At 33.4% G+C, this 18,298-nt stretch overlaps 1 protein-coding gene across 1 annotated transcript; it reads left to right on the forward strand.

The window, feature by feature from the left end:
- The first annotated feature begins 5,425 nt into the window (after positions 1 to 5,425).
- On the forward strand, positions 5,426 to 18,013 carry LOC141301978 (protein-glucosylgalactosylhydroxylysine glucosidase-like). Its single transcript, XM_073832179.1, has 14 exons — positions 5,426 to 5,486; positions 6,268 to 6,546; positions 6,639 to 6,849; positions 9,480 to 9,915; positions 11,043 to 11,162; positions 11,246 to 11,377; positions 11,460 to 11,571; positions 13,686 to 13,758; positions 14,005 to 14,141; positions 14,445 to 14,578; positions 14,705 to 14,800; positions 17,184 to 17,281; positions 17,371 to 17,591; positions 17,703 to 18,013. Exons 2-14 carry the CDS (start codon positions 6,303 to 6,305, stop codon positions 17,777 to 17,779), a joined length of 2,091 nt encoding a protein of 696 aa, XP_073688280.1. The 5' UTR covers positions 5,426 to 5,486; positions 6,268 to 6,302; the 3' UTR covers positions 17,780 to 18,013.
- Positions 18,014 to 18,298: the final 285 nt, after the last annotated feature.

Consider the following 18,298-nt stretch of genomic DNA (forward strand, 5'->3'; position numbering starts at 1 on the left):
TTATATGTATATTTATATTTTTGTCTTGCAGTTTATATTTCAGAATTTTGACTTTTATTCTCAGAGTTGCGAATTTATATATTTTCTCAGGTTTTAAAAACATCATACAACATAAACGTAGACACAGCCAAATGAACCCATGTTTTCATATAATTCTGACACCAGGAATCAAATGGAAAGCTTACTGTTATGATACAGCCACTCTTTGTCAGTGGAAAAACAGGCAAATAACAAATTTTAGGCTCATAACAATGCAACTTTTTCCATTTTGTTCCACAATAGTTTCCTATATTAGCCAAATGACGCTAGATTTTGCTGGATGAAAAAATATAATATAACCCAGGAAAAAAATCTACACAAATCAAAGTAGAAATGGGCATGAACAGCAGCTCAATGCTACTTTCTAACTCCTCGTTTGCCATCATAGCTACCCATTGTTTACTTTTAACTGCTATTTACGCATTTCAGATATCAATTGTCCCCACTCAGCAAGATACAGCAAGATGATTTTTCATCTGATATGTATTATCTCCTTTTTTACAACTGGAAATAGGTCACTTCATTGAAGATATGGGTACATAATGACACCCAGATAGCACATCACACCATCATCAGACCATTTGTTTGTAGCGTCAATGTTCTGTGAGAACCATGTATCTCTAAAATGTCAAATTTTGAGCTTTGTGACTATTTATTTTCAAGCTGATACAAAGTTTTAAATAGTTTGTTAATAGCTTTAAAGGTAGACCACATTTCTCAATCCATTAATGAATACTTAAGCCTTAAGTTTATCTGGAACTTTAATTGACCAAATGTGGAGATACTGGACATATGAAAAATTGTAATCTAAAAAAGTAGTACCTAAAGCTGTCAGATAACTGTAGTGGAGTGAAAAGTAACATATTTGCCTCTGAGATGCAGTGCATTAAAAGTATGAAGTTGCATAAAAAGGAAATACTCAAGTACAGGTGTCTTGAATTTGTACTTAAGTACAGTACTTGAGTAAATGTACTTACATTTCACCACTGGTTAGTAAGTAGTCTACCAGAAATTACAGTTCTATGAAACTAATTTCATGGTGATATTTATCTTTCCACTGTAATTGTAGTACAGTTGTGGCCAAAAGTTTTGAGAATGACACAAATATTAGTTTTCACAAAGTTTGCTGCTAAACTACTTTTAGATCTTTGTTTCAGTTGTTTCTGTGATGTACTGAAATATAATTACAAGCACTTCATACGTTTCAAAGGCTTTTATCGACAATTACATGACATTTATGCAAAGAGTCAGTATTTGCAGAGTTGGCCCTTCTTTTTCAGGACCTCTGCAATTGGACTGGGCATGCTCTCAATCAACTTCTGGGCCAAATCCTGACTGATAGCAACCCATTCTTTCATAATCACTTCTTGGAGTTTGTCAGAATTAGTGGGTTTTTGTTTGTCCACCCGCCTCTTGAGGATTGACCACAAGTTCTCAATGGGATTAAGATCTGGGGAGTTTCCAGGCCATGGACCCAAAATTTCAACGTTTTGGTCCCCGAGCCACTTAGTTATCACTTTTGCCTTATGGCACGGTGCTCCATCGTGCTGGAAAATGCATTGTTCTTCACCAAACTATTGTTGGTTGTTGGAAGAAGTTGCTGTTGGAGGGTGTTTTGGTACCATTCTTTATTCATGGCTGTGTTTTTGGGCAAAATTGTGAGTGAGCCCACTCCCTTGGATGAGAAGCAACCCCACACATGAATGGTCTCAGGATGCTTTACTGTTGGCATGACACAGGACTGATGGTAGCGTTCACCTTTTCTTCTCCGGACAAACCTTTTTCCAGATGCCCCAAACAAGCGGAAAGAGGCTTCATCGGAGAATATGACTTTGCCCCAGTCCTCAGCAGTCCATTCGCCATACTTTTTGCAGAAGATCAATCTGTCCCTGTTTTTTTTTTTTTGGAGAGAAGTGGCTTTTTTGCTGCCCTTCTTGACACCAGGCCATCTTCCCAAAGTCTTGGCCTCACTGTGTGTGCAGATGCGCTCACACCTGCCTGCTGCCATTCCTGAGCAAGCTCTGCACTGGTGGCACTCCGATCCCGCAGCTGAATCCTCTTTAGGAGACCATCCGGGCGCTTACTGGACTTTCTTGGACGCCCTGAAGCCTTCTTAACAAGAATTGAACCTCTTTCCTTGAAGTTCTTGATGATCCTATAAATTGTTGATTTAGGTGCAATCTTAGTAGCCACAATATCCTTGCCTGTGAAGCCATTTTTATGCAACGCAATGATGGCTGCACACGTTTCTTTGCAGGTCACCATGGTTAACAATGGAAGAACAATGATTTCAAGCATCACCCTCCTTTTAACATGTCAAGTCTGCCATTCTAACCCAATCAGCCTGACATAATGATCTCCAGCCTTGTGCTCGACAACATTCTCACCTGAGTTAACAAGACCATTACTGAAATGATCTCAGCAGGTCCTTTAATGACAGCAATGAAATGCAGTGGAAAGTTTTTTTCGGGATTAAGTTCATTTTCATGGCAAAGAAGGACTATGCAATTCATCTGATCACTCTTCATAACATTCTGGAGTATATGCAAATTGCTATTATAAAAACTTAAGCAGCAACTTTTCCAATTTCCAATATTTATATAATTCTAAAAACTTTTTGCCACGACTGTATATATAAAAACAACAAACCATGAAGAAAAGTGGAAATTTCCAAGAGGAAGCTCTTACAACAAGTGATACAACAAGTGATTCATCCTAAAGAAGCAGATCGACATAGGAAGTGCTCATAATACCATATATCAGGCATTGTGTACATAAGTACAAGCTAGAAAGGGAAGAATAAGAAAAGAGGAGAACAAAGTTTTTATTTTATTGAGTCAAATAGTGTCGCAAGAAATGAGTTTTCAGCAGTTAAAATTTTTTCATTTAGCAAACGCTTTTATCCAAAGCGACTTACAAATGGGGAATACATCAAGTGATTCATCCTAAAGAGGAAGTGCTCATAAAACCATATATCAGGCATTGTTTAGATAAGAACAAGCTAGAAAGGGAATAATAAGAAAAGAGGAGAACAAAGTTTTTTTTTTTTTTTTTTTTTAATTGAGTCAAATAGTGTTGAAAGAGATGAGTTTCAGCAGTTGCTTGAAAATTGTCAGTGAGCCGGCATTCCAGATAGGGATGAAAAGATCATTCCAACAGGCTGGAACGGTGAACGAAAAAGTTTTGGAAAGTGAATTTGTGCCTCTCTGTGATGAGGCGTACAATGAGGCGTCTCTCATTATTGGATCTCAGACTTCTGGAAGGAGTGTAGATTTGTAATAGTGAGTGGAGGTAGGCGGGTGCTGAGCCTGTGGCTGTTCTATAGGCAAGCATTAGTGTCTTGAACTTTTTGCGAGACGCAACTGGCAGCCAGTACAGGGAGATAAAGAGAGATATGACATGGGCCCTTTTGGGGTTGTTAAAGACCAGTCGTGCTGCTGCATTCTGAGTCATTTGTAGAGGTTTGATTGTGTATGATGGAAGACCAGCTAAAAGAGCATTGCAGTAGTCCAGCCTAGAAATGACCAGTGGCTGGACAAGAAGTTGTGCAGCATGCTCCGTTAGAAAGGGCCTGATATTTCTGATGTTGTGCAATTCCGTGCAGCTACCGTTGTTTTATCTGATTGAAATGAAAGATAGAGCTGTGTGTCATCAGCATAGCAATGGTAGGAGAAGCCATGCACCTGTAACAATTCCATGAAAAAAATGCAGATTTGGCAACCCTACCTCAAACACGAGCTGCACCCAAAGCGATTTAAATACTTTGCATACTGATAGCGGCTACGTGATGCACGAAACTTATATTAAATATTAGAATTTTTGCGGGAGCGGGATTAAGCAAACAGTCCCGCGCAAGGATACAAAAACACACACAATGGATGGCGACTGTAGAAAGCAAAAGCCGAATCCCAGATCTTTTGGGTGATTACTTGTGTACAGTAGATGATCTGAATAATACTTCCACCACTCAGTGTTATAACTGTAAGTAGCTAAGTTAGCTAGCTGACATTACATATTGTTAGCTAGCTATCTAGCAGGTAAGTTAATTTGACAATAGTGTCATTATGTACCCATATCAATGTAGTGACATATTTCCAGTTGTAAAAAAGGAGATAATACATATCAGACAGAAAATCATCTTGCTGAGTGGTGACAGTTGATATCTGAAATGCGTAAGTAGCAGATAGAAGTAAACAATGAGTAGCTATGATGGAAAACAAGTTAGAAAGTAGCATTGGGTGGCTGTTCATGCCCATTTATAATTTGATTTGTCCATTTAACAAAATCTAGTGTCATTTGGCTAATAGTTGCATTGTTATGAGCCTAAATGTGTTATTTGCCTGTTTTTCACCAACAAAGAGTGGTTGTATCATGTTAGTGACCATTTTACATTTGATTTCTGGTGTCAGAATTGTATGAAAAAGTGGGTTCCTTTGTCTTTGTATGGCTCAGGTGTTTTTCGGCACTCGTGATGCCATCATTTCAAGATGTCAACCAAACGATCCCCATATGACAGTAGTTGACCTTAACAACATCAAATATTCTTAACTAGACAAAATTAGGGTTCCCGAAAACCAGGTTCCAAAAAACTAAGCTGTTTGCATTGGTAAAGTTTTTATTGTGTTGCGATGGTCAAAGTATAATTATCACAGGGTTAAATAACACCTGCAATAAAAGACTATTAAGCATATTTTATTATTTTTTATTATCTATTCATTGTGTGCTGACCTTAACATAGTTATGAGGTTTACCGGGGGGTCAGTCTGTGATTTATTGTCCTGTTTTATGATTGTCTTGTCATATGACATTGAATGGCCTTCATACATCTAAAATTGTAAGCTATAAATTTAGAAATGCAGGAAAAAGTCTAAAGAAAAATACAAATCTATCTGTGACTTTTATCTCACAATTCTATTTTTTTGCTCAGAATTTATATTTATTTATATTTAAATATTTTTATTTATTTATATATATTATTTATGTAAATAATGTTGATTTTTAGTCTCAGAATTGCTCATTTATATATTTTCTGAGGTTTTAAAAAACGTTATACAGCATAAACATAGACACAGCCTATTAGTCCTATGTGAACCTACATTTTAAATGAACCTAAGAAAATAAAACGTTTCATAAAACAACGATATATGACCCGCTTAGAAAAAAATCACCTATTTATATAACGCAGGATTCTTTTGATACATTTGTTTACTAGAAAGCATGCTTGTTTGTCCTGATCATTTCTGACAACCTTTAAACTTTTTTTTTAATAGGTCAACTTATTATTTAGATCAACCCACCTGACCAATCAGAGACCGCATTTGGGCTGTTCACTCCGCCCACTCCAGTCCCTAAATTGTAGCTGCGACTCTTTTATGTCTGCTTCGGTGTATGAGATGAGCAGAAACTCTTCAGCATTCAACAGGAGCACATACAACTTTCATACATCAGTAAGTACTAACGTTTTATCATAAACCTTGTTTATTTCTCACAATTTGGATTTTTTTTTCTTTGAACTTCTAAGAAAGATGTAAAAGTGTGAGCTATAATTTTATAAATTTTTTCTCACAATTCTTAGTTTATTTCTTACAGTTAGGACTTTTTTCCTTGGACGTTTAAGAAAAAAGTTAAATTGTGAGCTATAAACTCAAAAAAGCAAGAAAAAGTCTATAAAATGTAAATCTAATTGTGACTTTTATCTCACAATTATAATTTTTTTTTCACAATTCTTAGTTTTTTTCATACAGTTTGTACTTTTTTCCTTGGACGTTTAAGAAAAAAAGTTAAATTGTGAGCTATAAAATCAAAAAAGCGAGAAAAAGTCTAAAAAATACAAATTTAATTGAGACTTCTCTCACAATTCTTACATTTTTCCTCGCAATTCTGAGTTTTTTGTCTAACTTCTAAGAAAAAAAAGTTTAATTGTGAGCTATGAACTCAAAAATGCTAGAAAAGAAAAAAAATCCAATCGTGACTTTTATCTCACAATTATTATTTTTTTCTGACAATTCTTTGTTTATTTCACACAGTTTGGACTAACAAAAAAGTTAAATTGTGATTGAGATTTTACTGATGTATAACATAATTCCTTTGACAGTAAGATCTGATCTTTCTGTTTGCATTGTTTACATTTGCATGTAATGTCCTGTTTTATGGTTGTCTTGTCATGTGACATTAAATGGCCTTTATACATTTAGCTCACACATCCCCATCTTTCCTCATATTTTTCAGGTTTTTCTTTCAGGAGAAAGCAGAATTGACCAAAAATGACTAATCCTCTTGAGCATTACATTTTCACCTCTGACACTCTGCCCTCTGACCATCGCTTCATGGCACCGCTGGTTAACGGCCTGCTAGGATGGAAAGTGTATCATCCATTTCTGCATATGGACGGGGTTCATAATGGCGAAGGTGGGGTTTGTCATCGTTGCGACATTCCATGTCCACTGGCAGTTCAAATGAAGACGGCAGAAGTGGGACAAGACACGTACAAGTTAGACATGCACTCAGGTTAGAATGCATACAGATGCCAACTTGCATATAATACTGCATTTGATCTTACAATACAAGACTCTCTCTCTCTCTCTTTCTCTCTGTATCAGGTATTTTCTCTCATACCGTGGTCACGCCTCGTTTTGAGGCTACTCAGGTTTTGTACGCTCACCGGGAGCAATCAAACCTCCTGGTCATGGAGATTCTCCTCAAACGCACTGAAACTAGTGCTGAACCAATCACCATTCAGCTGGAAAGTTCTTTCAACCCCCAAAGTGAAGACATTGTTTTCCAGGATGCCCCGGACTACCAGGCTGGGAGGTACTTTTTTTTAATAATATTATGTTATAATATTTTGTCAAAATATTAAATTATTAATAAATATGATTTTTTTTTCTCAAAATATTGCAACTTTAACCTCTTAATGCTACGACTTTATTCTCACAATACTGCGACTTTAATCTCATAATACTACGACTTTATTCTCACAATATTGTGACTTTAATCTCATAATACTACGACTTTATTCTCAAACTATTGCGACTTTAATCTCATAATACTACGACTTTATTCTCACAATATTGCGACTTTAATTTCTTAATACTACGACTTTATTCTCAAAATATTGTGACTTTAATCTCATAATACTACGACTTTATTCTCAAACTATTGCGACTTTAATCTCATAATACTACGACTTTATTCTCAAACTATTGCGACTTTAATTTCTTAATACTACGACTTTATTCTCACAATATTGCGACTTTAATTTCTTAATACTACGACTTTATTCTCAAAATATTGCGACTTTAATTTCTTAATACTACGACTTTATTCTCAAAATATTGCGACTTTAATTTCTTAATACTACGACTTTATTCTCACAATATTGCGACTTTAATTTCTTAATACTACGACTTTATTCTCACAATATTGCGACTTTAATTTCTTAATACTACGACTTTATTCTCAAAATATTGCGACTTTAATTTCTTAATACTACGACTTTATTCTCACAATATTGCGACTTTAATTTCTTAATACTACGAATTTATTCTCACAATATTGCGACTTTAATTTCTTAATACTACGACTTTATTCTCACAATATTGCGACTTTAATTTCTTAATACTACGACTTTATTCTCACAATATTGCGACTTTAATTTCTTAATACTACGACTTTATTCTCAAAATATTGCGACTTTAATTTCTTAATACTACGACTTTATTCTCAAAATATTGCGACTTTAATTTCTTAATACTACGACTTTATTCTCAAAATATTGCGACTTTAATTTCTTAATACTACGACTTTATTCTCAAAATATTGCGACTTTAATTTCTTAATACTACGACTTTATTCTCACAATATTGCGACTTTAATTTCTTAATACTACGACTTTATTCTCAAAATATTGCGACTTTAATTTCTTAATACTACGACTTTATTCTCAAAATATTGCGACTTTAATTTCTTAATACTACGACTTTATTCTCACAATATTGCGACTTTAATTTCTTAATACTACGACTTTATTCTCAAAATATTGTGACTTTAATCTCATAATACTACGACTTTATTCTCAAACTATTGCGACTTTAATCTCATAATACTACGACTTTATTCTCAAAATATTGCGACTTTAATCTCATAATACTACGACTTTATTCTCAAACTATTGCGACTTTAATCTCATAATACTACGACTTTATTCTCACAATATTGCGACTTTAATTTCTTAATACTACGACTTTATTCTCAAAATATTGCGACTTTAATTTCTTAATACTACGACTTTATTCTCAAAATATTGCGACTTTAATTTCTTAATACTACGACTTTATTCTCACAATATTGCGACTTTAATTTCTTAATACTACGACTTTATTCTCACAATATTGCGACTTTAATTTCTTAATACTACGACTTTATTCTCACAATATTGCGACTTTAATTTCTTAATACTACGACTTTATTCTCAAAATATTGCGACTTTAATTTCTTAATACTACGACTTTATTCTCAAAATATTGCGACTTTAATTTCTTAATACTACGACTTTATTCTCACAATATTGCGACTTTAATTTCTTAATACTACGACTTTATTCTCACAATATTGCGACTTTAATTTCTTAATACTACGACTTTATTCTCACAATATTGCGACTTTAATTTCTTAATACTACGACTTTATTCTCAAAATATTGCGACTTTAATTTCTTAATACTACGACTTTATTTTCAAAATATTGCGACTTTAATTTCTTAATACTACGACTTTATTCTCAAAATATTGCGACTTTAATTTCTTAATACTACGACTTTATTCTCACAATATTGCGACTTTAATTTCTTAATACTACGACTTTATTCTCACAATATTGCGACTTTAATTTATACTACGACTTTATTCTCAAAATATTGTGACTTTAATTTCTTAATACTACGACTTTATTCTCAAAATATTGTGACTTTAATTTCTTAATACTACGACTTTATTCTCAAAATATTGTGACTTTAATTTCTTAATACTACGACTTTATTCTCAAAATATTGTGACTTTAATTTCTTAATACTACGACTTTATTCTCAAAATATTGTGACTTTAATTTCTTAATACTACGACTTTATTCTCAAAATATTGTGACTTTAATTTCTTAATACTACGACTTTATTCTTACAATATTGCGACTTTAATTTCTTAATACTACGACTTTATTCTCAAAATATTGTGACTTTAATTTCTTAATACTACGACTTTATTCTCACAATATTGCGACTTTAATTTCTTAATACTACGACTTTATTCTCAAAATATTGTGACTTTAATTTCTTAATACTACGACTTTATTCTCAAAATAGTGTGACTTTAATTTCTTAATACTACAACTTTATTCTTGTAAACTTAGCTTCTGTTATTGTTGTTTGTCTTTTGTTATTTCTTCAGGCATATATTTGGACAGACCATCACTGCTGAGGTCCCAGGAGCAACCCGTCCATTCGTGCACATGATCTGGACACCCGTCACCTCCACTCTTACCCTCCCAGCCGACCAGAGCCAGTCCAGCTGGGTGTTCCTGGTTTCCGTTGCTGGTAGCTTTGAGAGCGTCCGGGCGTGTTATGACACTGGTTTGGGGCTCATTGATACTGCTGACTTACGCACCTCTCACCTGAGGAGCTGGGCAGAGCTTTGGAAGGGGAGCAGCATAGAGGTGGAGGGACCAGAGACCCTGAACCGCGCTCTGATTGGCTGCATGTTTTATCTCCTCAGCTCATTCTCGTCTGAGACAACCACAGGATCCAAGTTTGGAGGCATCAGTCCTGGGGGTTTGTCCAATGGGAAGAAAGATGAGGCTTACTATGGCCATGTGTTCTGGGATCAGGTTCGTTAGTGTGGTACAGCACTGGGGAATGATAAACTTTATGATGTTATTTTATTTTGCTTATTTAAAAAATATTATTTTTTTTATAATTATTTTTATAATAGTTAACATTATGCTACACCTGCTGTCAAAAGAAACAAATAAGCCTGTACATAACGACAACAAAATAATAAAAAAAACATTAAAATTTCACTGTAAAGGCAACATGTTGTTTCCAGTACTAATAACTATAAATAAAATAAAGGTTTAAAATATTGTAATATATATTATTTTAATAAATAAATAAATAATTATTTTTTTGTGGAAACCATGGTACAATTTTTATGCTTTATTTATACACAACAACAATAAAATAACTTTTAATAATTAAAAATAAAAGTTATTAATAAATCAAATAAATAAATAAATGTTACGTAAAAGTAAGTGTAATATTAATACAGTACAATGTTAAGTTTAAAATATAAAGTATAATATTAATTTTAAAGACATGTATAAAAGAAATTCTTAAAATATTGTAATTATAAAATGTAAAATAAATAATATTAAATAAAATAAAAAATTTGCGGAAACCATAACTTTTAATAATAAAAGAAGATAATAATAAATAAAATAAATAGAAATTACATAAAAGGAAAATATTAAGAATTAAATATCAAATATAAGTAATATGAAGAACATCTATATATATATATATATATATATATATATATATATATATATATATATATAACAAAATACCTATGTATATTTATTATATAAGATATATAAAATAAATATACATAGGTATTATGTTAAAAAACAGTGTTTATTTGAAAAATAAATCTTTTGTAAAATTATAAATGTTTTTGAAATTTATTATACACTTTTATTTGATTAATCTCATGATTTCTGCTCGATTTTTTAGAAAACAAAGCAAAATGGTAAATGTGCATAATTGTTGAATACAGTGAATTAATATCTTGAGTTTACCACATTTACTTCACCAGTCCTAACAATGCATTTACTAATTTGCGTTTCCTTTTTCTTAAATCTCAAATTTTACATTGACTGCCAGCCTGTTTGAAAACTCCCTTAAGGTGTATAGAGATATTTATTTTGTCTGTGTGCCTTTCTGGCTCTCCCTGCAGGACACATGGATGTACCCCCCTGTTGCCCTCTTTTATCCCAATCTGGCCAAGGCTGTACTGAATTATCGTGTATCAACGATAGAAGGTGCCAAAGCAAACGCCCAGTTGATGGGCTACAAGGTGCAGTGGCAATTACATTATACTTGAGTTAGCCATAGCTTAATATACTATATTGTTTACAGTTTTTCTACCCATTTTATCAGGGATTGAAGTTTGCATGGGAGAGTGCGGCAACGGGCCATGACGTTTGTCCAGTGGAAATTAATTCACAGCAGGAGCTGCACATCAATGGAGACGTGGCACTGGCTTTCCAGCAGTACCTTTATCTCACACAGGTACAGACGATACACACATAAACACTGTACACCTGTGGCAGAGACACATCAGAACATCATTGGTGTCTCATCCATCACACAGGACCTGGGGATGTTCAGGGAAGGACGGGGAAGTGAGGTGGTGTGGGGAATCGCTGACTACTGGGTTTCAAGAGCAACATGGGTTCCTAGTGAAAACCTGTACCATATCAGAGGTAAACAAGTCATGAACACTTGAAACTTTTAAAAACATTCTTGTTAACTGAAATAAAGCTGAAATAAAATACATAGTACTTACACATACATAGTCGAAAATTAGATTTATTTTCCCTTGGCAACTAAGTAACTAGCGACAACTAAAAACTAAAACTGAAATAAAATAAAAATGTAAATAATAATATTTAAAAATGAACAAAAAAACAATAAAACTTTCAAAAAACTACAGTAGTAAATAACACTAAAATAACACTGGTCATGACATTATCAGTCATGCACAGAAATCATGAATAAAGTGAGTAAAGTATTGAATTTACTTAATATTACACTATGCTACATTGTTTTTGAAACAATATTTATGGTAAATACAAGGTGGGACAAAATAAGAATTAAAGAAAAAGTATTAAAAAAATAGAACCAAAATAGGTTTAAATAGAAGCACAAAAATAACTAACTGGAAATAAAAACAAAAACTGAAATGTAAAAAAATTATGTAAATATTATGTATTATGTAAATATTAATGCTTAAAAGAACAAATTGACAAAAGCACATAACAATTACTAAAAAAATAAACTAAAATGTAACTAGAAGTATAAAATGAAATTTTCATAAAGCTACAATAGTTTTTACAATGACATAACGCTGGTTATGATATCATCAGTCATGCATGCATTCAGATACTTGAAATAATGAATAAAGTAACATACATCATTTTGAATCTACATTGTTTTGAGAACTGAAATAAGTTTAAATAGAACAACAAAAACAACTAATTTGGAATAAAACTTATAAAACTGGGAAAAAAATTTAAATAAAACTGAAATATAAAAATATTAAAAATGTAAATAATAATACTTGGAAAGAACCAAAAAAAAAATAAAAATTGACAAATGCAAATAACAAAATTACTAAAAATGAAACTACAAAAAAAAAAAAAAATAAAAGTATAAAAATGAAATTTTCATAAAACTACAATTGTAAATGGATGCTGGCCATGACAGTCTGTCACGATTAGGACGAGGAACAAACAACGACGTAGTAAAACGAAATACATTTAATAATCCAAAATGGGAGCACAGGAGCAGAAACAGGAACACAGGGTAGAAACATCAACGACCGACAAGCAATAGAGCAAACACACCAACTTATAGACATACTGTTTAACAAGGACAGCTGTAGGGAATCACAGTGATGAGGAGGAGAAACCAATAAGCACATCACAGCGGGGGTAGACACTGGGAGAAACCAACATAAACAGTCCAGGGGTGTGACACAGTCATGCATGCATTCAAATGCTTGAAATAATGAATAAAGTAACATATCATTTTGAATCTGTGTTGTTTTGAGAACTGAAATAAGTTTAAATAGAACAACAAAAACAACTGGAAATAAATAAAAACTAAAACTGAAAATAAAAATTAAATGTAATTAATAATACTTGAAAAGAACAAAAAAAATAAAAATAAAATTGACAAATGCAAATAACAAAATTACTAAAAATGAAACTACAATAAAAAAATAAAAGTATAAAAATGAAATTTTCTTAAAACTACAATTGTAAATAGATGCTGGCCATGACAGTCATGCATTCATTCAAATGCTTGAAGTAATGAATAAAGTAACATATATCGTTTTGAATGTGTGTTGTTTTGAGAACTGAAATAAGTTTAAATAGAACAACTAACTGGGAATAAATCATTTTGAATCTACGTTGCTTTGAGTTTTAAAATTTTAATGGTAAATACAAGGCCGGACCAAATAAATAGATAAATAAAAAAGTGTAAAAAAAATAGACCTGAAATAGATTTCAATAGAACAACAAAAACAACTAACTAGAAATAAATAAAAACTAAAACTGAAAAAAAAAAAAAAAAAAATATATATATATATATATATATATATATATATATATATATATATGTATATATGTAAATAATAAAACTTAAAAAGAATAAAAATTGACAAATGCAAATAACAAAATGACTAAAAATAAAACTAAAATAGAGAATAAAAGTATAAAAATTTGATTTTCATAAAACTACAATTGTAAATAGAAAACAATAAAATAACACTGGATTAAAATAATAAGGTTTTGTGTTGATTGTCCATTAGGTGTGATTCCTCCTGATGAGTTCTACTCCGATGTTGACAACTCAGTGTTCACCAATGCTGTCGCCCAACTCAGGTGTGTGTTTGTGTGTATAATCTTTCATACTTAGAGTCAGTGATTTGAACAATCCCCTAATTCTAAGTACTAAACATCAGTGCACAAGGTTTCCTGAAATGTTGATGCTTCATTACTTTAAGTAATCAAACATATGATTTTCACCTGGCCAAAAATCCCACATTGAATATTGAGAGTATTGGGAGTATTTTTCAGAACTAGCAGGTAAGATATAATCTTTTTTCTTGTGTTCTCTCTAATGTTTAGTCTTCGGTTTGCCATCGAGTTGTCCAGTCTGTTGGGGCACACGCCAAACCCCGCTTGGCAAGACGTTGCTGATAAGATGAAAATCCCTTTTGACCCAATACTGAAGTATCACCCAGAGTTTGACGGATACAAGCAGGGTGAGATGCTTATATTCAAAGATTCACCTTTCTAAACAAAGACTCTTCTGGATCCATTGTCCCAAAGTCAATAGATTTTTGAGTCAGTTTTTGGTTAAATGCCTGAGATAAGGTCTGCGTGTATATTTTCACCATTTCACCATTTTTTAAGCTTTTACTTTTTTTTAGTTGCTAAAAAGTGACTAATTGGGACTACTTTTCAAGACAAATGTTGATGTTCTTTCAAGAACTCTTCTATGGTGTAATAAAGGAATTTCTGAAGGTATTGTTGTTCTGAAGGCACTGCTGCATTATATTCCACAGGAACCACGGTCAAGCAGGCTGACGTAGTGTTGCTCGGATACCCGCTGGACATGCCCATGACCCCAGAGGTCAGACGCAATGATCTGGAAGTATATGAATCCGCCACAGATCTGCATGGACCGGCTATGACATGGGTAAGTCACACACTATATGCCTCAACACATACTCATGCTCCGTGTTGGGTGTGTGTTTCTATTATTATCTGTTGTAGTTTTCTGAAGTAAGTGTACATAAGTCTATATGTGTGTGTTTGTTCGCAGGGCATGTTTGCTATGGGCTGGCTTGAACTTGGAGATGCTGAAAGAGCCCAATCGCTTCTGCAGAAATGCTACCCAAATATCCAGAAACCATTTCAGGTACGCCTCTCTCTCTCTGCAGGCCAGGTTCTACTAGGGTGCGAAATCAATTGAAATCAATCGCACCCTTAGGTAAAGCTGTAATTACGCCATTTCATTTCAGATTTGGCAAACTATCACAGTGCGTTATGGTTTGCCTTCTGGAGATCAGTTTGTATTTTTATCAGCTTTGAGCAATGTAGCTGATCAGGGTGGGATTTGCGGGGGTTAAGGGGGATTTTTCCCCCCTCTGGTCTATGCATCCCTGCCTCTGCAGAATTATATTTTATCCCCAGTGCGGATAAAAACGTCCCGCTAACCCGCCATAGTCCCATTCTGAATCAAATGATTCGCAATACATGCTTTAAAGGTGCCCTAGAATGCATTGATACAATATTTTAAATTGTTCTCTGATATCTACATAGAAGGTATATGGCATAGGAAAGGGCAAAAATTCTCCAGATATGGTTTTACAGGTTCATTTATAACCCTAGAATTTGTCCCTAGAATGAAATGGTCTGTTATTACCTTATTTGGAAGGTTCATGAATATTAATAATGAGCTCTGCTCTGATTGGCTGTTTCACAGAGCTGCTCAGTTCAGTAGTTCGCACATGGTGGAAAATATATATTTAATCACAGAGCTCGAGCCACTATTAATATGCGGTTTATTGAAACTGCTGTTCTGAATGCACGATCATTTTACTTTCAGTTTTGTGATTGCATGTGCTCTGTGTAACATTATACTGCAGCGGCAGTACTTACCACATAAGTTTAGATGCTTGTTAGTGAATTCCCGTTCTGAATCAAATGATTCGCCATTCACACGTTGAATTTCTGCTCTGAATCAAATAATTCACCATATACACTTAGAATTTCCATTCTGAATCAAATGATTTGCGTACGCATTTTTAAAGTCCTGTTCTGAATCAAATGATTCACCACATGTGCTTTGAATTCCCGTTTTGAAACAAATGATTCACGATACGCGCTTTTAATTCCTGTTCTGAATCAAATGATTTGCCATATGCACTTTGAATTCCCATTATGAATCAAAAGATTCACCATACGTGCTTTGATTTCCTGTTCTGAATCAAATGATTCACCATACACGCTTTGAATTCCCGTTTCGAATCAAATGATTTGCAATTTGTTTGGAGCGCTTCGAAACAGTGAATCATTTTGTGATGCAGTGGTGTACTGATTCGGAGTTTCAAAAAGCTCTGTTCTTTACTCGCTTTCTCTATATAACTTATCCATTGTTTGAAATGAAATGATTACAATTAATACTGCCCTACAAAGCAAAAAGGCAGTAACTGCATTTTTGGTCAAAAATGAGTTATTATCATTTTCATGACATTCAAGGCATCCTTTGTAATGTGACAAAATATCTTATCTCAAATGTGTGTGATTTCGCGGCATCCTCATGGGACGGTTTTAACATTGGATAACAGGCTGGATGACAGGATAACTTTAAAGTCATTTTTCTCAGTTCTGCACTCAGCGTAGTTACTGCCTTTTTGCTTTGTAGGGCAGAATAGGCCTAATTTACAATGGTTTTATGAAAATGTGATCACGTTAGACAAAGTTTCAGTCATATTAAAAAACATTTAATGACATGACACTCATTATCTGGTACTTGCCTAAAAAGACAGGTATATAATGTGCGTTGTTAACAGTTTACACTAACATTAGGACACTTTACACTACACTACATTAGGCTATAGCCTTACTGGAGTTTGGACAAACTCCGCCTATGGAAAGAGAAAAAAGTTTTCAAAAGCATCCCCATTTTCTTTTTTTCATAAATTGCACCCTGTAGCCGAAATTTAATGAGTAATGCACTATTTTATAGAGGGACCATTTTCCTATTACCCATTTTCAGTGGTTTTTGATCCCCATATCTCTGGGACTGAACGATTTAGGGCCTTGAAAATTAAGACTCTAAAAGAAAAGTTTATAAAGACCTGGTATCTAAAATCATATTGTGATATCTTTAATAATTTTTGAGTTATAAGCATGCAAACTTTGGAAAAAGAACATTTATGGCACTCAAACTGGTATGTTCAATGCAGTTGACTTGACAGAAACAATCGAGATACATCTAAAGTTAACATTATTTGATCTCTAGACATTCCTCTTTAAAAGAAAAGAAGTATCATATTTTTTTCAAACTGACCCACGTTTGGTTTTTGATTACTGAACTTTGATTTTGATCCTGCAGCCATATTGAAATTCCAATATCTCTGGAACTGAATCTCACAGGGCATTTAATATTTTGGCTTTCATCGTCACTATACATGTTTATCTTTGAGTTGAATTGAGTTTACACAGAATGACCCAAATGTATTCATTTGAAAGGATGGCTTCAGGGCAAATAAATATTTTTTCCACTCTTTGTGCAGGTATGGACTGAGACAAGCAGGGGCTCTGGGTGTGTGAACTTCATCACCGGTATGGGCGGCTTTCTGCAGACGGTGATGTTTGGCTACACTGGCTTCAGGTGACAAAATCACTGCCTTCTTGATGAGACAGCCGCTTGATCGCATTCAGACATCACTGTGTGTCTCATACCTGTCCTGTTTTGTTTAGAGTGCAGAAGGAGCAACTTGCCTTCGCTCCGTTGCTTCCACAGGAAGTTGGTTCACTCAGTATGAAAGGAGTGAGTTATCTTGGCAACAAGATGGATTGGTTGATAAACAGTACGGAGGTGACCGTTTCAATGTGGAATCCTGCAAAGGAGTCTGGGAGTCAGGAGCCAACCCCTCTTGAAATTGTCCTGAAAAGTGGAACTACAATGGCACTTATTCCTGGTAATAAATTACGAAGAGCAATGGAACAATGATTAATAATTAAGCGGTGTTTGCTATGGCAGTGTTTTTCTCTAGAATGAATGAATTGGTTTAATGAATTGTTATCCACAGGACAGTCAGTGACTTTTCCACGGGAGCCGGGTCAGATCCGTAAAGTGAATTCTGGTTCTTCCTGCAATGTGATGTGAATTCCGGTTCTTACTGCTGGGCTCTCTGATGATCTACATCCAAAAACACTTCATCAAGACACTTCTACTTCAAATATACTACATTTTACTGTAGAAATGTACTCTAATAATGTCAAATATATGAATTATTATTACCTGAATCACAGTATACTCTAGAAAAATAATTTACAATAAAAGATTTTAAAAAGTGTTTTTTAAATGTATTTGTATTTGATTTTATTGTGATTTTTTGAATAAATCAATACATTTGAACTAAAGTCTTCTTTTATTATATTGACAAGCGCTATCATATTATGTTTTTTATTTAGGTAATTTCTGCTTTTATAATGGCATATTTTGTTAATAATATTGTTAATAATAATAATTTATTTAATTATTTTTAATTGTTAATTATTGTATATAAATATATTTTATTTAATATATGTTTATTATTTGATTTATTTCATAACCTTATTGTAATGTTATATTCGTCCTTTTGCGTCTGCCTTTTTTTACTACTTTATATCCTAAGTTAATTAT

Source organism: Garra rufa, chromosome 25 (assembly GCF_049309525.1).
Source record: "Garra rufa chromosome 25, GarRuf1.0, whole genome shotgun sequence".
NCBI classification, from domain to species: domain Eukaryota; kingdom Metazoa; phylum Chordata; class Actinopteri; order Cypriniformes; family Cyprinidae; genus Garra; species Garra rufa.